Genomic DNA, 22,288 nt, shown 5'->3' with positions numbered 1-22,288 from the left:
ACCTTATACGTAAGATACTCTCCTAGGAACCGGGTACTGGGTACTATATACTTACAGCTTGCCCACCACATACCGCATCTGAGGACATAAGTCTCCTTGGCGGAACCCACATACCCGGAAAAATTGCTCATTGCCGAACGAGAAAAGCTGGCCGATGGAGATCTCTGTAATCTGGTAGCCTTAGCATCTTTGTGCTGAAATAAAGTAATCCAGAAGTGCACTTCATTGGATTGAGAGAAAAAAATTCTTCACTGACTGGGATTAATTTTTAAAAAATCAAAATCAATTTTAAAAAAGGATACTATAATATACAAAGGGAGACATACCGTGAGAAAATCGGCCCCGGAACACGCGATTGCCGGTAGCCAGCCACAAACGATCCAACTGTAATTTTTCCGAACCAGAAGTCGTTTTTTCTGGCGTTTTAAGATAATATTCGAGAATACAAAATAATGTTGCTCTTTTCTACATATTTAAATGGAACCGTTTTCCTCGCGTCATCTTGTTATTTTGAAATAATTTTACATAAAATAAGTAGAAGACGTATATTCGTAAAGTCGAGCCTTCGTCGAAATCTGACATAAGCGCTGCTGTCTTTAGGTATGTCTGTAATCCCGAATAGGTATTTACTGATAAAAACGTTTACGTAGGTACATTATGATAATCGTGCCTACCTAGTATTATATTGTCGGGTCGTGATGGGTATGCGGGGGGTGGGCGGGGAATACCGTCGCGAGCACGCTTCGCGGAATTCCCCTACACATCTGGTGAAATATACAATGTGTATATGTGTGTGTGGTATTCATACTATAGCACACGTCACTGATTCTACTGTACCCTTTATAAATATGTATTACACGATATCCGCGACACGTATCCTGCTCCAGGGCCGCGATTACAATGGGAAGTTAAGGACGTCATACCTTCACCGTGACGGTATACCACTATAGTGGAAGATAAATTCTCCCGAGCGATTACGAAGATACACTACCGACCCCCCACCTTCAAGTTTTTAGATAATTACATAGGTATGTAACGACGGATCTAGCACCTCGAGATACACATATCTACTCATTAAAAGTGATATTTTTTTTTACAACTGAGCAGTTTTTGCTTTAATTACATTTTTTTATTCGTTCTAAAGTGGCCAGTTTTTTTTCTTAAAAATGTCAAAAGAGCCGGATTTGTTATACCTCGGTAGATAAATACAGACGGAAGTTGAGCACGCCTTTTTGGTAATTGTCAAAAGTCATAAAAATCATGTTCAAGGTAGCATTGTTTGCTTGAATTGCGATTTGTTGGAGTTTATAATAATAATAATAATAATTTTTGGATAATTTATATAGCGCCGTTTTTGTGAAAATCACCTCAAGGGCTTAATCGCTTTTAGTGTCCACCTTTGTTCACAGAAGCCTATTTAAAACAAGAACTATTTTTAATTTTAATTATGTAAGGAACGCGGACTAAATTTTCGGCGTCATTCAATAGTTGGATTTGATCATATGACGTCGAGATGATAAGTCGGTAGAACATGCCGAGGTAGATATAGTACAGAAGTTAGGTATTCCGGCTCGGCATGTACCGATAAAGATAGCCTTTATAATCGCGGCCCAGGGTCCCGATTAAATGGGAAGCTAACAGAGTTATCTTCGACTGTCTATAAAGAAAATCCGATAATTGTGTACGAAAATGAGTATATTTGCCTGAACATTCAAAGTATCTTCATATCATCTTATGTCGGTAACATATAACTGAACGTGTTTAGTTTAGAAGAAAAAAATGTATGCATATTCTGCTTTTCATACAGAAAGCTTAATTTTACTTTGTCGATAAAATTTAAGATAAATGATAACTTCCAATTGTAATCGGGGCCCAGCTCTACTATATGCATAGCTACAGTACCTATGGTGGATAGTGGTCCGCCCGCTTAACAAGGTTCCCGGAAACTAGAACAAGTTTTTGGTACTTTTCTATACCTACTACTTATAATATCCCAACTAGGGTTTCCAGTCTCGATACAAATTAGTCTCGAGACTCGGGGACCAAGTCTCGAAATCTCGAGACTTTTCGAGGCTTCGAAACCTTTCGATACGAACGATAATTTATATAAAAAAATAGTGCATGCAGTAAATATATCACATCATAGCATACTTTAACGAAACTTTTAATTTATTTATTTTTCCTTATTTGTGCATGTTGTGTTCACATATAATTAATGAACAATATCTCAAAGTAACAAATTGTTATTATTATACCAATGTCGTATGTGTTGTTCATTGTTTGTAACCCTAATAAAACAATAAAAGTAAAATAAATACAAAACAGACCAATCAACTATACCTACATAATATATCACCAAACATAGATCTCAATAACCTACCTAAATAACATAGCCGAAAAATCTTCTTAAATCAACAACTAGAGTGTGAAGTCGGCTAGCGACCAGCAGCCATCATGCTCCGGGCAGAGCTGGGAGAAAATATGTGCATCTTTAGCATACACCCCCGGCAACATAAATAGCCGAATGACTAATTAAATACAAAAATTTCCGTTAGGTGTTCAAAGTAATTGAACCCGGGTTTGAGTCATAGGTTATCCCTTCTAGGAACAATTAATAGCTACTTACGAACCTGGAAAGCCCTATTTTTTTTCAGCTATACACCTAATTTCGCAGTGATCAGTCGTTTTCTTGAAGTGCCCCTATTTTATTAAAGCAAAATGTCTACGAGACTTAAACTTTCGTTAGTAAAAAAACAGTTCTTGCTGCGTTATCTAAAAAATACTTTTATAAATATGATTTTATTCGTACATTTTCAAGAAACATTTCCGTACAATTTAATGCTCTAATTAACTTAATTACCGCGCCCAGGAAAACATTTTTTGTATCCTATTTCCCGTAGGGCTGAAGTTCCTAATTGCGGAATATTTAATGGACACTAATACGAATTGACTTTTTATAATAAAATCCAATTAAGTTTAGACAATTACTTAAATAAATACGAGCAACATTAAATGACATTAGTATGGCGCAATAAGTAACATTTAGCTAATCGACAGCACGTTAATTTTACATTCAAGTTTCTGCCTTCTGCCTAATTTTAGTTTTGCGATGATATATACAGTATGTACGCATATACATATAGTATATTGACCATTTGTATATCATTTTTGCTGAAACTACAACAAGAAAAGATCACGCGAGGGTAGACTTAGACTGGTCCGGTATCTGGGATCAGGCCGATCGGGGCTCTCCGAGCAGCCAAACAGCTAGCTTCGCGTCCTGCTGCCTTCGATTTATTACGAGTACACGAAATAACATCGAAGTATTTAACGAGACATTAAAATAATGATGAAAAGGTCGGAACCGGTTCCGCTCAGACGCTTTAACTATCCGGTACCAAGTACAAGTACCGACGGCCACAACGACGTCGCGTGTGATTACTAATCACATCCTTGTTGTACATAGCGAACCTCCAACATCCATCTAAACTCGAACCTTGCAATATTGTTTACAACCGCCTTCTCTATCATGATTTGATGTTCACGATTACACGCGCATATTTATTATCGCATCCAATATTCCTAGTCCTCGTGACACTAATAGTATCATCGGTATACAGCGATGTACACAGTACTGGCACTTATTATCTCGGTGTTATTATAATACTTATTATATTCGTGAACCTTTCGGACACGCCTCGCTGGAGCCATACTCGATACTTAATTTACTCACCTTTCTATAACATGGAAATCGACTGAGCGAGGTTCACAGAGGTTCGCGAATTTCCTCGGATACTCGTCTACACGCGGTTGTAAGCTGTAGCGTATTGCGGGAAAGTAACGCCGACATTTGCGCATTGTCTAGTCCCGGTGTTACAAGAGCTGGAAGAGTCGCCCGCGACTCGCTACTCGCCAGCGACGACAAATGGAATAGTTTTGGTATTCCGAATGTTATACGGCGTTACGTGCGCGTGCTCAGCCGCTGCATGAGCGGTAATTAGAAGGCACATAAAAATGGGCATTAATAAATACATAATGGCGCTGAGCATTATTGAGGCTGCGCTGCATAGAAACCGCGTTAACGTCGAATCGGAATCGGATCGGCGGCCATGACTTCCTTTACAAATATATCATTCGCCGGATTCAGGCGCGCGATGCGCGAGGTATTCAACGCTCGCGTTGTCTTTCTGCGCCGTGCGACTGAGACGTTATCTCGCTTAGTTCATAGCCGGATAATACTCGTACTACGTACTACGTGATCTGTATGAGGTTCAGTAAGCTGAACGTCCCGCGGCCCCACTGTCCTCGCGCGAGCGGCGGACGGACCCGGGAGGGCCTGCAGCGCGAGGACGAGCCGCCGCCAGTCCCGCCAGCGCGCCGGGAGTACTGCACGCTGCACGCTGTACCGGGCGACGGCCACGGGGTACAGGGCACGGGAAGGCGTCGAAGGCGAGCGGCGCAGTACGGGCGGGCGTCACGGCTGACGTATAATCGGTTCCGTTTGGTGATCCATTTAGCTGGCGGTCGGTTGTCTAAGGCCACGTAAGGCATTGGCGAATAGTGAAAGTTACCTACTTCTGGCGACTCCATTGTTACTCGCTCGAGTGGCACTGCTACCGCCAATCGCCAATCGCCAATCGCCGATACCACCCCACCGCGCGCCGCTGCCGCCACCGGAGCCGAGGTTTCGTATTATATACACGGACACTTGATAATATGTAACTGCTTACCGAGTGTTCTCATCGTATTAAGCTAATGCTTATTACTTATTACCAATCAATCTAACATTTTTATCATTTTGTGTCTTTAATTTTATTACACGATTCCGTATCTTGTAATAAATACGCTATCAAATTATTTTTGCAAACCAACGCAATAAAACGCCACATCATTCCGTCTTTGCATACAGACCTCGCTTCCTCTACATTCATACATCTTGTCATGCGCGCACGCCGATTATTTCTACTCTTCATTTCTACTCTACATGTCCATCCTCAAGTATTTGTTGGATTCGATCGTGCCATGTCTTTTTGGTCTTCCTCGTTTTCTTCTTATTTTTACTTCAGTATCTGGATTTGCAAAGTCTCACTTTTTACGAGTATGTATGTATAAATAAAATAAAAAAGTACAATAGTTACCTAAACAATCTAACGATCTAAACCCACATTCTTCTTCATTCTGTTTTTTTTATTATAATATTTTATTGAAATACATTTTTAATATATTTATTTGAATATACGCCCAGTGGGCATTTTTTACGAAAGTATACATTATGAAAGGTACAAGATATGAAGGATATTTGATTTGTATGTGTTTTAAACTAATAATAGCATCTGACGGCAGTTCACATAATCTACATTTCTATTAAATAAACTTTAAGGTTGTACTTTCCAAGATACCTGAACTAGAAAAAAATCCGTGGGTACAGGGGATAAAGGATGGATGTCAGTTAAATACTAGAAATAAAGCGATAATTTAATATTAATGAAGACCATTTTAGATTACCTTAAAGACTACTGGTTTTTTACACTAAGCCGGTTCCTTTATATTTAAAAGTTTATTTAAATACCCAAGAGGTTTGAAAACTTAAAAACGTTAACTCTTAAAAATATTTTTTTTTGACATTGATCAATTTTGGGAAAAACATTAGACGGAATAATATTTATTTATTTATTTATTAACATACACGGCACGCAGTGCCTTTTACCTTAAAAAGATACATATTAAAAATAATATAAACATTTCAATATAATGTGAAAAACTTAAAAATTAAATATAAAAGTATTATTTTACATAAATAATATATAAAAAAGCAGTTTTGTATAAAAAACATATTTAGATATAAAAAAATAATTAAACAGTATGTGCAAATAAAATTTTAAAAGGAAAATAATTTACATATATTTTTATTTAAAAGGTACAAAATATAAGTATATTAAATACAAAAAATTCTTTTGTCTCAAAATTAAAAAAAAAAAAAAAACAGTAGTAATAATGACAATTAAAGTCATTTAAAAAATAAGTATACACGTAAATATGGTACACAATAGTACCCATACAAAATTAAACATAGAAAGCACTAATATATAGTAAAGTACAAGAAAATAAGATCATTGGAAGAGGGGGGAGATTACAGTTGAATTTTATTTGATTCGATGAACGCATGAAAGAAGACAACTTGTTATCAAAGAAATCAAAACTTGGAGATTTGTAAAAATAAAAACGCATTTACATATTTGAATATAGTTACTAATTTATTTATTTATTTATTTATTTATTCACACTCTTTATCAAAATACAATTCCATATTCACTTTGCCCAGCTAACAAGGGTACATACCCCGTTCCAAGCTAGGCAATTACATTTTAATATATTATAATACTTAACAAATTAATATAGAGCACAGACAAACAAAATATAAACTTATTCGGATACACATTTTGATTCATATACATACAGACATACACATATATACACACATGTATATATAAATATACACATATATACACATGTACATACACACACACACGTACATACACCCATGCGCATACACATACATACATTCATAAAAACATAGACAATTTATTTATGCGAAACTTCATGGTTGTCATCTATAAATATATATTTTTTAAATTATTCTTTATTTTTTATATTTTATTTTTGACATCCAGTAAGGTTCTCCAATCCGTGGCATGCATCAACTTTTCTGACTCCCTACGACCAATGTCATGAAAGAGCGAGGTCAACACCTTCCGTAACTTGACAACACTCCCGTCTTTCCACGATTCTGGCAAAAGGTTATGAACCTTTTTGCCTACGTTATAGTGTTGTCTCGATGCCAGAACAGTGTTGACCCCTTCACTTAGTATCAGATCCCTATTAGAGTATCTTGTATTATGGTTGTGGTTGACGCTTGGGTAAATGTCTCTCTTTATGTGTGTAACCACTACCGTTAATTAATGTTTGACTTTTCGCTATTCTTTTTTACATAACAATATGATATTTTTTTTCAATTTATTTATTACTAGATTGAAAAACGTATTCTGTGAAAGTGCGTCTATAATATAATGTGCCGGTTAACTTAATTACGAAATATTTCAAATCGATTTGAATATTTTCGTACTCTTCGCAATTTTTGCATAGTAATATAGTTAATCTGCAACTTTTAATTTCCATATTCTCAATTGAATTATCATAAAAATAATATATGAATCCATCTATATGAACGCACTATCGTCGGTTAGCATAATATTAACATAAGTAATCGCTACTTTATTCACTGTATGTATATTATTATTATGCAAACTTTAGAAATTTTCTTTTCAACGCTCACATTGACTCGTTTTCTCCAATACGTATTCTTGGAATTACACTGAACTGTAATCGACTTCTCAAAATACCACCGTAAACAGTATATTCCAATGAAATCCTGAAACCGAGTCCATTTGCTTAACCTAAGTTTTTACTTTTACACATAATACATATATTAAAATCAATTAGATCTGATCGATTGTGTTTCTATTCGGCTTACTTATGTTAGTTCATTTGTTAAATACAGTGACCGACCGAAACGAGATTTTAGGCATAAATACAGAAGGGCCTTATTCTGTACCCAATTCGTTTCGTAAATTCATTCGTATCGTATGGGAGGGAACGAGAGCGTAGTACGATTTTGATTGGGTTAGAGTAAGATGGATATATGACGAACGAACGAATTTACGAAACGAAATGTGACAGAATAAACCTCCAGGCTACAGTAGCTTGGAGAAAAGAAGAAATGCATATTCGCTTATGTATTTTTTCCCATTAATCCTTGGTATTACAATCAACTTAGCTGTAATGGAGAGTATTTTTCTTTATATTCCTAATAACTACCTTAGACATAGGCAGCTCAAGCTGTTTATCCTCATGCTTGCATAAACGTTTTAAGCAAATAAATTTAATTGACAATAAGCCTTATGAGTAAATTTGTTTGTTTTTAGCGCATTTTGGTTCGTTGGTATGTTATGCATATAACTTATATGTAACAGCTCTTCAATGTACTCTACAGGAACTTTAACTTATTAAGTATAAACGAAGAAAGAAGAAACTAATAACTATAGTCAATAAATCACAAAATCAGTCTAGTTTTTATTTTTTATGTTAGACAATGGCAATACAATAACTATATAATTATTTAATGGACAACAATCCAATATCTCTAATTGTCCTTATTTTCCACCCGAATACAGCCAATGTAATCCGCCACATCCCGACAGCAGGTTTCGGCTAAGCCGAAGTTTCGGCCAATTTTTGTCCGAAACCGATACTTCGGTCGGTCATTAAATATTATAGACACCTCTGCAACCAATAATAATTAGGTATGTGTTGGGTTTGTTTATTGAATAACAATAAGTTTACATGTCTATATAACATCCCTACTAATATTATAAATGCGAAAGTGTGTTTGTTTGATCGTTTGTTTCCTTCCCGTCTCAATAAAGCGACCGATTGGCATAATGTTTTGCGTAGGGATAGCCGGAGAGGTAAAAAACAAAATATAATACTTATTTTTCATCCCGAATTAAAAAAATACAGCGAAAAAATATGTTATATATCAACAATAACCAACATTATTTGAATGTGAGTAGTTAGGCGGTAAGATGGGATGTCAAAAAAGAATTTCTATAATTGACTTGTTTTATCTATGGTTAGTTTGGTATGCTTTTAATTTTGGATTTGTGAACAGAATAACGATGCTACGCCACCATAGACTAACGGATCATCGTATTTCCTTTATAGCGATAGTTAGAAGACCAGGGCCTCGATTACAATGGGAAGTTAACAGACTTATCTTCGACTGTCTATAAAGTAAAATCGATATTTGTGTACGAAAATAAGTATATCTGTATGAACATTTAAAGTATCTTCGTCGGTAACCTATAATTGAACATGTTTAGACAAAAAAATGTATGCATTTTCTTGCAATTGAAGATAAATGTTAACTTCCCATTGTAATCGGGGACCAGGCCATTTTCAATCCCGATAAAATATATTGTTCCATCGGGAAAACTCTTATTGATAAACGACACAACTAATTGATTATCTACCACGTGAGTGAAGCTGCGGGTAAAAGCTGATATTAGTTAGCATTGAATACTGGATTCTAAATGCTTAAAATAAAAATAAAAAATATATATATAAATTAATAAAACATGTAAAATTGTATCGACGAATGCTTTCAAATTGTATGTTTCTAGTATGTATCTTTGTTGAATTACCTAATAAAATAAAATAAAATAAATAATAAATAAATAAAATATAGCAGAAATTATACTCTTAGGATTTATTAAAAAAAATCATTTGGTACCGCACATAAAAAGAAAACATTTTTTTTAATCTAATTTCTAGGTCAACGTAACTATTTTCACTTCTTTATTTTACGTAATTTCTACCGTGCGCGTCAACCCTCTTATACCTGAAATAACTCCTGTGGATATAAAAAATGATTTGCATTCTGTATATACTAGATTTATTTTTATTATCGTTGCAAGTTCTTTGTACCTTGATTTTGTTTTATGCAAGGTTTTATCAAACATATTTATCTCTAAATTGTATTAAGTAGACTTCAACTTTCTTCCACCGAAGATAACATTAATAAAAACAAAAGCAAAATCAGAATTAATAAGATAATACTTCGAAATATTACATTATCATAAATAAATTAAAATAGTCGTAAATGTTTGACCCAAAAATTAAAAAGAGCTAAATACCACCATCAAATAGCGCCTGTTCGATCGTCTCCGTAATGAATCGAACAGTCTCTCTTCGCGTATCATTTTAGTTTAAAATCTCAGCTAGGTTATTTGTCACAGCTATCTGAGTGATAAGTTTGCATTGGGCAGTATGTCAGACGTTCTACAGTCTGCTCAATGATCCCATCACATGGACAGCAACTGTCATATCGCAGCCCAAAGCGATGCGGATATTTCCTCTTGCGTCCATGTATGTACTAGATTCATTATTTATTTATTTTTGGATTTTATGTACAATATTTTAATGTCAAAAACTGAGTTTATTTATCTGCCGTGTCCAGGCGGATAAATAGTACAGTTATGTGCGTGAAATAAAACCAGAACCCTGGACGAGCGTTTTCGACTTGACGGCTACTCTCTGGTAAAAATCACGAAAAAAGAAATCGAGTCAAGATACAATATGTCCGCCTCATACGATTCCTGGCAGGGTCACAGAGAAATATGTATTCTAAAGGTTTATTGCAATATTTCACTGTCCCTGGACTGGCACCCGAGGCGTAAGATTGATTACCTTACCTTCGTGTAACAGATATGTATAAATTCGCTGCATTCTGTGCACCAATGCAATGACCTATGCACCACTTTGGGCGGAAAGGGATATGATGAATTATGACAATTTTTAGTATTTAAAGCATGTTTCAAAGTTATGTTAATTTTTTTCCTCGGCACGGAGGACACCCAGTAAGAGAACATTTGTAGAAGAAAAAAAAACGATTGTAGATATGACGCACACAGGCCATCTTTTACATAAGGACACGTGGGGCACAAGCCCAGGGCCCCCAGCCTGATGGGGACCTCGATGTTCAAAAAGGGCCCTTTCTAAAAGCTCCAAAATTGTGTGCCCACGGGCCCCAACATGACTTGCCAGGCAAAAAATCAGTCTGCTTCCTTATTAACTTTTTGCAGGATTATGCATATGAAATAAATACTTGTGACGACCATAGTTTTGGTTTTAGCTTTTTTTGGCTACAAAGTTTTATGTTTCAGACAAAAATTAACCGTTTGTGCCTTGGCCCATATTCTTTTTTCAATGGTCTAATAGTTTAGGAGCCTTTCCACACATTATATTATGTTCATAGGTTATACGTTCATAAAACGGTAATAATAGGCCACTATTCATAAATTAAAATTCCTAAAATAATTTTGACCATGCGTGGCAATAGTGTCACCAGCAAATTTATGATTCATGGCACACTTACATGTGAATTATTATTGTGAATCATCACTTTTTCCTCATCTTATTCAATATTGTTTTATGTTTGTTTGATAAATACCATTTTTCTGAATAAAATGAGGAAGTTCAGTGGTTTTTTAAAACAAAAATATTTGTTAATTGGCTATAAAACTAATCCAATTATTTTTTTTTAAATTTGTATGTATGATTTTTATGTAAATTATTACATCTTATTTGTAAATAATGTGCTCAAACATAATGTACTAATGTTTTATTAAATTTATATGGTGATTCTAGAACATTTTACGTGCATATTGTACTTTTTTTTTAAATTTAGAAAATATTTTTCGATTTCAAACAACGATGTAAAAATCTTATTTCCATAGATAATTTCTCGGCGCGGTAAACAAGATGTATTATTTTTTTATTTAAAATAAAGGTTTGAGAAAAAATTCTTCAAAAAAAAGTCGCTGGAGATCAGTGCCTCATGGTGTGCCAGTAAGTGCTTTTGCCTGCCATTAAATAAATAAAACAAATATTATAATACGATAAAAAAAAAATCCGCCCAATGTTATTTTGTTTTTATTGTGATTTTTACTATCTTTTGAAATGGGTCATGATGTACAAAATAATAAATTTATTTATTAGATACGAATGCGGTAGTGTGTTGTAACGCTGTTTGGTTGAGTTAAGATAAAAATTCCTTCTGTGCGCTTTGAACGTAGACCCCTGCTATATTTTTTCATTTTCGTGATTTGATGTTGTATTTTTTAAATGGTGAATGGTGTGGTTGGTATAAAAGAAGGCTCCAATTATTTGGGGAATTCATGCACAATAATTTATTTAAAAAATAATTGTTATTAATTTAGTATTAAATTTTAATCGGAAATTTATTTAAATCCGCTTTACAACTGACGCTTTTTAAGACAGTAATTTTTATGTAGGAAATACTTTTCAGCGAGTTATATCCTGTCGTGTATCGTTTCGTATGTTAGTTTCTGTAAGATGGCATAGCATAATATAGATTCTGAAAACTGGTAGAGGTCTAATATTATCTAATATCTAATAGATAACAAGTATACCTACTATACAAAATTAAATATTTTTTTCTATAGAGCATCTATTTACCATAAAAATAGCGTTATATAAATAAGTACTATAAATTAGAGGAAAATCAATTATAAAAACATTAGAAACACAAAAACAAATAAATTTAAAGGTCTAGATCTAGGCCTGTCAGATATTCCATCGATTCAAGAACCGCAGTCAGGAAGTCCGCCGGATCACCAGGGCGAGCAGGGTAGCGTCTTGCTGGGCAATCCTCATTTTTACTTCTTTTTTTGTATTATTAAATATCTACGCCCAGAGGGCTTTTACATGACAGGCACAAAATTACGATTCAATCGTTTTATGGTATAACGAGTCATACGTATCCAATAAATGTTTTTTTTTTTGTTTTTTAAGTATTGAATTATATTATGTCTTATATTCATAAAGGTAAAATATTACATAAAAGTTGGTAGGTAGGTACATAATATTTTATTTTTTTTAAATTACAACAGTTTTGGGCAAAAAATTGAGTATTCAGTAGGTATTTATTATATTGCATTCGAATAATGTATGTTATTTTGATTTTATCACCGTAAGAATTTTTCATCTAAATACTGACAATAGAAAACTGAACTGACGATTGGAGAGTTTACAAAATAATTCTGTCTACCGGACGGTTTAAAAATTATTAAATACACGTTAAAGCGCATTAATTTAAAAAAAAAAAAAATTGTATGCGAAACCAAAAACAAAGGTAGGGTAGGTTTTCTCGAGTAGCCAATCGACATTGTGTGTTGTTCCGTAGTTTTATTAGCAGAAAGAAAATGTAAATATTGATATATTTCGTTATGATTGGCCGGCCAGCTTGGTTTCATTCACGATGTCGACGGTATGAAGTATGGAGAAATGTCCCCGTTCAGTGTTCAGTGTTTAGCGAGTAAGTATTATGACGAGCATTTCACTTTCTTCACTGGCCAGATGTTTCTCGGAGTGGATCTGCTTCAGCGTACCTGTACCTACGCGTACATACATGCATAATAAATTAGCTATCTAGGCCATCAGACATCATTATTCCGCGTTCGCAGTCTCGCATTGTGACGTGTGGCGTGTGGGTACTGTTTGCATTTCCCAATAGCGCTGTTAGGTAGAAATCACCCAACCTACCTGGAACGGTAGCCGATCCAATATAACAAACGACTCAAGGGATGCAACTTCTCTCTTCTCTCCCTCCCACTCCTGCTCCGCCCCCCTTGCCGCCCGAAGGCCGCAGTGTAGAGAGCGCAAGGTCGCCCCGCAACAGGTCGCCTTCCCCTTCCACACCCCTCGCCTTAAATATTCGGCGCGCACACACACCATCGCGCGACACGCACTCGCCACACGTTCTCACCGTCAACTGTTACTATGTAGACAGGTGATTATGTACAACTTACTAATAACTGCACACGGATAACTTTTTTCTGCAATTATCTAAATAAAATTATTAATTTTTACACGCACGATAGAAATGAACATTTGGGGTATTGCACTTCATAGTATGATTACCATACAAAATGAATTTACCTGTATTTGCTATATTGGCCTCATAAAATACAATAAGCAGGTATACCGAGGCTTCGATCATAAAGATACGTTAAGAGATTTATCGATGTTTGACAATATCAATCTAACGTCAAAGTTATCCATCTAGCATCAACTTACAAAATTAAACTGATATCGGGGCAATCGGTGTTTTGTGGGGGATCCATGATGTTATGGTGAAATACTTCGCGTAAGTTCGATGGGATCACGTTAGGATCAGTGTGAGAACTTTGCAAGTATTGTGTTGGAAGTTTGATGTGCGTATGAGCTTTGGAATGTGAATAGTTTTTTATTCGTTGTTTTTCCCTTTATAGGACACAGTGGCACATACATACAGGTTGTTCTTTAAACCCTGTAACATCCGAAACCACGATGATCAGTATGGGCAAGAAGACCTATTGTCATATTAAAAAAAAATTTAGAATGACGAAAATTTGTAAAAATAAAATATTAAAAATAACAAATGGTTGCTTACTTCTGCAAGGGAGAAGCGAGGGGGGCGCGGCCGCGCGGTTAACGGTGTGTCAGACTCCCCCTCCTTGTTTCTCCCCTGCAGAAGTTATCAACTATTTTTTTTTTTTAATATTTTATTTTTTAAATTTTTATTCGTTCTAAAAATTTATTTCAATTTGCCAATATGTCTTCTTGCTCATATTGATCATCGTGGTTTCGGATGTGACAGGGTTTAAAGAACACTCTGTATAGTACCAGAATAGTGGTGTATGTTTTCTATAATTTTGTATCAATAATAAGTCTTATGTCACAAGATTATCGTAATAACGTGCACCGGTGGAACGGTCTACCACACAGATCAAATGCAATTTGTTTATTATCTTTTAAAAAATACATGTTTTCTTAGATTCGGAAGACTTTAATCAAAACAAAATATTGTCTAAGCCTTTATTTTCATTATAAACCTTACATGATATTTTATTCAATTGAATTTAATTTGCGTCAGTAAATACTTGAGTCCAAAACGATCCATTTAAACAGATTTTGCAAAGCAATTAAATAAATCTTGCCGACACCCATGACTATAATGTAGGTATGTATTATTTGTTTATCTTTTATTAGGTAGGCCATAAATTACTTGCATGTACTTTGCTCAGCTGTTTTTTGTGATTTATTGTATTGATTTTTCTAGAACTCAGAAATGTTTTAATAATACATATTGGTGCATTATTCTTTACATTTGATTGATTATTCTAAATACTTACATTTCTCCTTCAAAACCTTATCCTTAAGAAGTCATGCTGTTTTAGCAAGTGCATTAAGCTAGATCTACTTAACATACGTAATAAAAAAATGCAAAACCAAATCATTTTTTTTTTCCAAAGCTGAATAATTTACAAACTTTTTTTTGGTGACGTAGGTTCTATGACATGGAATGCTCTTCCAGCAGAAGTGTCAAATTGTGACAGTAAAGGGATGTTTCCGAAAAGAAAATAAAACACAGCTGTTATCTTAAGTCATTTAAAATAAATACTTAACGTGTACTGACATAATAAATAGTTTTTACTGTCAATTTTACTTAAATGTTAAGTCGAATAAAATTTAATATTACATCATAAATCACTTTTGTAAAACGCCTTTGAGAAAAAAATCGTTATTTTATATGATATCAATCAAAGTAATGGGTAATATTCGTGTCAAAAGTAGACGCAATAGAAAGGCTTGTATGACGAATGTGGAAGAAGCTAGAAATCGATAGACTTGTGTGGTGTTCCATCCTCTCTACCTAGCCCCACGAGGAAATGGGGTGATGGTAGTATTAGAAGTAGGTAATATTTAACTCGGAGCTGTGATATTTCTCGAATTGAATCTAAAATATATTTGTATCGGCGTTATTAATGGCTCCTTTTTTGTATTCGTGCAGTAAAAATGATGTGTATAATATTAATGATGTGCAGTGCATTCGAATGTTTAATAGGCTATGTTAATGTGTTAGTGAATCAAGCAAACATACAATCTATGCTTATGCAAGCACGCACATTTGAATGATTAATATTAAAACTTTTTTAAAGCAAAGATTATTAAAGATTTGAATGGACTGTAACATGTACATATACAGTATGTTCTAAATATTTTTCATTGCTAGAAGTAAACAGAGTTGGTGGCACGCGTTGCATATAAATATATTATACACTAGAACTCCGTTTATCCGAATTCCAGTCATTCGGATTCCCAAATATCCAGATCGATATCAAAAGTAAAAAATAAAAAAGTAGTTTTTAATTTTAATTTAAAAGTGCAATCAACTTTGCTGGACTTGTTTAAGTGAGTTTTTAATGTGATTCCAATTCGCTATATTATTTCAAAAGCCATAAAATCTGACACCCATTAATCCGGATAAATGAAGTTTTACTTTAATTACTTATGGCTAGTGTACACATGCTAATTTGATAAGGACGTAACCGACGTAAGAATGAACCAAAAATTTATTTGTTTTTCATATCTATTAAATTGAAGAAATTATATTAAAATACCTAAAAATTCAACCAAAAAATGTTCCGATGTGTCTTATCGCCCGCAAATTACCTTTAATATTAACGTGTACCTTTGAAATTAATGTCTATTTTGTATGCAAGATTTCAAAATACATAATGGCGAAAATGTGTAATTTGTTTTTCGCTATATAATATATATTTTACCCACTAAATTTATTTTATTTTTTATGAAAGGTTAATATTTTCAATTCGAATAATTCATGTGTGCGGCGAGTATCACCTATGTCATTATATCTTTCTTGCGCCAAGTATTTTGGTTCTTATCGTGTCAATATAAGGAGAGAAAAATAAGTATTATTTTTATTGTCTTATCTCATTATTTTATTATAACGACCTTATCTTCACCTCACCTGATGCTCCGGACTATGAACAATTTTCAGAACATTGTTATATAAACTTCCTCAGTAGGTGTTTACTTCTACTAATGCTTACTGTTTTTCACTTGACTTTCCAATAATAATATCGTTATGACGCTCTTCATCGTCTTCTTGTTATCAATTATTATTACTGCTACGGTACCCTGTTATTTTATCGTTACGTACAGAATTATAGCTATTCATTTATTTCTGTAGTATGTAGTATAAAAAGATAACCCTTTGTTTGTTGTTTGTCAATATTACTTTTTTTCTACCCTTCCCAAAGTTATTCATTAAACAGCACAATACCTATCCCGGTACTAGGTACATTGTCACTGTGCATTAGGTTATTATTATTTTTAAAGCAAATTCATTTCTCTGTTGTAGATTATTTTATGTGCACAGGTTATGTATACCGATTTATTGAGCAAATATTTCCACAGCTTGACATGTAAGTCGAGTGGGACTCGGCATTTGTATCACGCCGAAATATCGATTGCAGAATCATTCTCCTCCCTGTCGTTAGTCGCTAGTTACTAAGAATTGTGATATAAAGGCAAAATAACCATCTTCAGCTATTCGTAAAGCATCCGAGACGGTTCGTTCGTTACATAAATCGTTTTCCTATTAGCTTTCTTGCATTCCATTCCATCACTGTGGCGCGTACATTAATTCGGTAGAGAGCCGATCCACTGCTGACCACCTGATCACTCGGTACTACCGGTAACTACCCACGTACCGCGTACTCGCATACAAAGTACCAGGCCAATGCCCAATACCAGTCCAGTCCCCAGTCACCTAAGTAGTACACTTCTCCACTCGGCTCTGCTCGGCTTCGCTCGTCTTCGCCCGACTCCGGGACTTTCACATTCTCCGCCATTCGTTTCTGTTCGTCAGTCATCGTCGCTGGCGGTGTGGGTAATTAGGAAAATCGTATTTATGCTCTTTTTCAGTTTTCGTTTCATGTATAGAATTACCAATAATACGTAACCCGCTTCCTCTTTTTCTACTGTTAAAATACAAATTCTAGTTCCGAGGATCCGATGCATACCCGTATCATCGCCGAAGAGCGTCCTTGACATTTAGTCTGGATATAGTTCACATGCTTTCTTCTAACGCTTGTTCCACATTCCGAAACATCACACGTCGCGTCGTGTGCCGGACTATAATATCATATGTAATATATTTCCTTCGCGATTAGTCGGGTTTCATCCTTCTCGACTCTCTTCTATATGTTACTTTCTGGTTTCTTCGCTCGATAGATGCGTGCATAACGTTTTGCATCTGAATTCCCAACTCTCTTTATACAATAACGCTACGGTAGAATGCAGCGAGAACTCGCTACAAGGGCGGAGCCCCCTTTCACTCGGCTGACGTAACTCGCTAGTCGCTATTGGCCAGTAGTCAGGCCGTTTGAGCATTTTGTATAAATAATAAAATAAATATGATTACGCAATTATTCCCAATGAGTTATCCGGTTTTTTTTAAATCGATTAATCGCATCTGGATAATAGGCCAGATAGGAGCGCTCACTAGATGGCTGTGTAACAATAGCCTACTTACTGGTCACTGTTGTGATTTGTGATAAGTCCACCGTTATCAGATAACACTTTGGTTTCCTTCGTGGCGGGTGTCCGGATTAGGGAGCCTACTGCGGGTCAAATCTACCGAACAATAAAGTTCACTATTGATTTTTTTTTAATGCGGTTGTCTCTTGCGTTCGGGTAATATTCGAAATCTAACGATTGCGAACATTTTGATTCGTAAGAACTGCCCTGTAGTAGGTCCACCGGAACCGGTCTAACGCTCGCCGTTTGTTTAGTGCGCGGTTATTATACACCACTCGGCTAACGGTTACTACGCGGGTCCGAGAACATTTTTATACAATTATTACCGTCAATGATCTGATGCGGTATGCTAATGCTAATGCCGTCGTGGGTCGAGCCGTGTCAGCGGGTCAGTCGGGTGTCTCGTGGGGGGCAACAGCGCTGCGGCGCCCTACTCGGGCCCCGGAACGGGGGGCCGTCCTCTCCCGCTATACTTGGTTCGTTTCTACCACCATTCGATTACTTCGATAGGTGCATTATAATATTGTATGAGGTAGAATTAATTATATAATTTAAATTTCGGTTTCTAGCAGTAGGCACCTATTAACTTCAATCAACGTCAGCTGATCGGTGACACCTATAAAATGGTTGCCTCTTTCGCTTCGTGGCCATCGTTATATTATCAAGCTCGTTCGCGAATAACTTTCTTTAAATTAAAAGTGAAAGGCATCTCTCCTACAGGGAGTTTGGTACCGGACACTGCACCGCTCTCCTCCTGCAGCCCATCTCCTGGCCTGCCTTCCTTCCTCCCTCCTCCCTCCCCTTGCCATAACCATCGCCGCTCCCCTATTACTAGAGTAATGTATTTGACGAAGAGCGCTATTATCGCGTTTTCACGCGCGACGGTAGAAAATTATTTAGTATTATCGTTCGTCGATGAAAATATATTCCACTTTCCCAACACTCGGCACTTTCATTTTGCCGCGCTTTACATCACCTAACCGACTCGGCGGTGAAAAAGTAACGTGCCAAATATAATTATTTGGAAATAAAATCGGTTTCTAATTTCGTTGCATAACGTTTGCGGCTGTTGCGCCGCTCCGGGCGGCGGGTGGCGGGTGGCGGGCGGCCGGTAGCGGGTCTTTACCTTCAGCCCCGCACAGGACTGCGCCACATACCCTCCCTCAGGCCGACTTCCTAATTACTAATTAGGTGCTATTTTCATTACTATTTAGTATGCGCTTTTCCGTCCATAAATATGCTCTCTCATTTCCGCATTTCTATCTCGCTTACTTCTGGTACACGAACAAATGTGTAGTTGAATTTTACTCGCGGGTATCGGTCGTAGGTCGTAGGTAATCAGCTATCGGCCGTCGGGCGCGGGGTGCGGGCCAGTGCAGAACAGCCGCGAGAGTGGGTAACGCGATACACCTCCGAGATGGGATGGCGAATTCTTCTTATTTCGGGGAATATATTGTGGGCGTGGGTGACAGATCTACTTACTCCCTCTCGCGATTCGGAGAAAACAATAAGCGTACCCGAAATAGCGCTCTAAGCATTTATTTCGAATAATGAACGGCAACCTTGGGAACTTATTTACGAAAGAGCAGCGCGCAGTTTCGTGTCACAACATTCATTCGTGTCGGCGGCGGCGACGGCTAGACTCGGCAACTCTCGACCGAGGTCCGTCTACCGAGAGAGGTGCACTACAGTGAGGAAAGGATTGTACAGAGTAACGAGGACATACTGCGCAGATACAGCAGGAAGTATTCGGACCAGGAAGTGACCTCCTTAACCCGACCGGTCTAGGCAGGGTCGACCCACCGACCTTTTTCTCCGAGTCATCCCAATTTGGCGCTATATGTTTTACCCTGATTCGGGAGGAATAGATCGATTCAATGTAAGAACTTAACGATCGACGGGGGTAATCCGTATTATGTACCGACCGCCTGCCGTTCGCCCGCCGACCGACCTAGGATGACGGTGGCATTCGAATGCAATTTGCGCTGATTTTGGTCTCCTTTTATAGTCCGCGGCTGTAGTGAAAGCTTCCCCCTCCTCTTCCCACTCAGCTGGCACTCCGCCAACTGGCGACCACGGTGCGAGACTAGCGACTATGTCAGGGTGCTGGGTGCTCGGTACTCATGCTCACACCTCACCGCCGTCACTACCTCACCTCCTCCGTCGTCATCGTGTGCCGCATACCTATACCTCAACTTAGTCTACTAGTCTACTTTGCTTATTGATCGTCCATTATAATCAGAATCATCTTTACTGGCCGGTATGTCATCAAGCTACTTACCGTAATAAACTGGTATACACATCTTGAACATTTCCAGACCAATCCCAAAATTTATCGCTTCGTCTCATTATTCCTATTATTTCAAATAACACATGTACCGTGGGCGCATTTTTCCACATTCGAAGAAATGAGTATAAATGGTGCCCGAGCACAAAGTGCAGTTAATATTCAGCCTTGCCGTATCTGCATTGGCGGTAATATACCTATATTATGCAGTTAGATGTCACTGGTCACTGGTTGCACCAATCCGCGGTCGCGGGAATGTCGAGTAATGCGCTGCAAATAATTTAAATAAGAACCATCCAGATTTTAAACCAGAAATAATTCCTTGGCTCGTCTCCAGTGCTCCTCTCCCCCACACACACTTCTCCCTCCACCTTCGCAGCAGCAGCTGATACCGGCACAATACAATAACAATACACAATCATCATCATCATCATCATCCATATAGTTATTCCCTCTAATCTAGTACCTTTTAATATGCTGACTCCCCATTCCCTAAACGAATTCATATAGGAATTTGTTCTACGTACTTCGACGTAATAATATGTCTATATTCATTTATTTTTATAGAAAAAAGTGGGTCTCTTATAGTATTGTAATATTTCGTTCAATTCTCTGCTTTTCCGAGACAGAATAATATATTTCAATTAAATGAATCATTTTTATCTCGATCTTAATTGTAATTCATAAACAATGATAGATTCACGTGCCTTAATAATCTAAAAACACGCGTTATATCAGTTAATAATGTGTGCTTATTGCATAATTGCGAATATATATCCAAAACATTCGGTTCAAAAAATTATCAGTGCAAAACACATTTGGAAAATTACCACCAAAAATAAATATCACCTGCGGTACAACAACTCGTCTACATTATAGACATTATCGATTTTTTTGAAATTGTGGTCATTTATAAATCCATTCAATTGGGTGTTTAAAATAAGTCTCAAAACTAATCTACTCGCAATTTCCTCCAGGTATTAATTGCCAAAATTCCAGGGGAAACATTCTAAACCTTATTTACGATAATCGCCGGTTCGACTAATAAAATTCGACCCATTCGAAGTTATCAAACTCATTGTGTCGACATAGACAGAGATAACAGACCCATATTATTTGGAGGTGACATTTGCGTGGCCGCAGTCGGTGTGGTACCGATTACCGATACTCAGTACTCGGTACACGGGAGAAGTGGGGGGGGGTATCGCCTCTCGAGGACACAATAACTCGACTAATATGGATGTGTATTGTTTGTTTACAGAAAATCTCCATTCCCAATGGCTCCGGAGGCTCTCCGACCCACACATTCCGATTTAGCCTGGCCAACAATGCCGAAATGGAAGGACCCCAGGTACGTTTATCACTGTCTTATTTTCTTATCTATTGTCCTTTTTACTTTTGTTTCGTCTGTATTGTCACTAATTCAATAATGCTTCTCGCGATAACCTTCGAACTGCAGTAATAAATACGCGAATCAATATTGATAACCCAGACACAGACGCGGAGACGAGTCGTATTGAAGAGGTGTCGACTTAAAAAAATGGTGTCTACTATAAGCTATAAGTAACGTGCACCGGGCTTCCCACGGGCGCGGGCTTGTATTAGTGAGACTCGGGTCCGCCGTCTGCCGTCTTATAAAGCATCGACTTTTTGGTTTTCGTTATAAAAAAAGAGAATTCGGCAATGGACGGAGGGTAGTTAGATTAGCCGACGCAACGCTTCATGCAGGTATTTCCATGTTGCGCACGCGGAGCGTTCTCATTGCCAAATCTACGTTTTGATAAACGAATACCGCCAAAACTCTCGCTGGCCGCGCGGAATTAGGCACCAGACGTCTCACTCGGAGACAGAAATACCCATATCTCTGCCCACGATTTCTTGTCATTTTTTGTTTAGGATCCAAGCAGGCTCGCGCACCGTTCAGGTGTGCGGATTGTATTAATGTATAAATTCGATTATTGCATCCGCGTTGTG

General features: G+C 36.8%; 1 protein-coding gene across 2 annotated transcripts in view; it reads left to right on the top strand.

The window, feature by feature from the left end:
• Su(Tpl) (Suppressor of Triplolethal) overlaps window positions 1-22,288 on the top strand; it is a 120,820-nt gene that overhangs the window by 70,465 nt on the left and 28,067 nt on the right. For both annotated transcript variants that reach the window (XM_088227964.1, XM_088227963.1), the window contains exon 3: window positions 21,576-21,665. In XM_088227964.1, the coding sequence (XP_088084090.1) occupies window positions 21,576-21,665 (90 nt within the window). The remainder of the gene's footprint in view (window positions 1-21,575; window positions 21,666-22,288) is intronic.

The sequence above is a fragment of the Micrasema longulum genome, unplaced genomic scaffold (genome assembly GCF_059751315.1).
Source record: "Micrasema longulum isolate JH-2025_06_02 unplaced genomic scaffold, ASM5975131v1 h1tg000549l, whole genome shotgun sequence".
Classification (NCBI taxonomy): Eukaryota; Metazoa; Arthropoda; class Insecta; order Trichoptera; family Brachycentridae; genus Micrasema; species Micrasema longulum.
The sequence above is the reverse complement of the archived record's forward strand: the minus strand, read 5'-3'. Positions and strand labels throughout refer to the sequence as shown.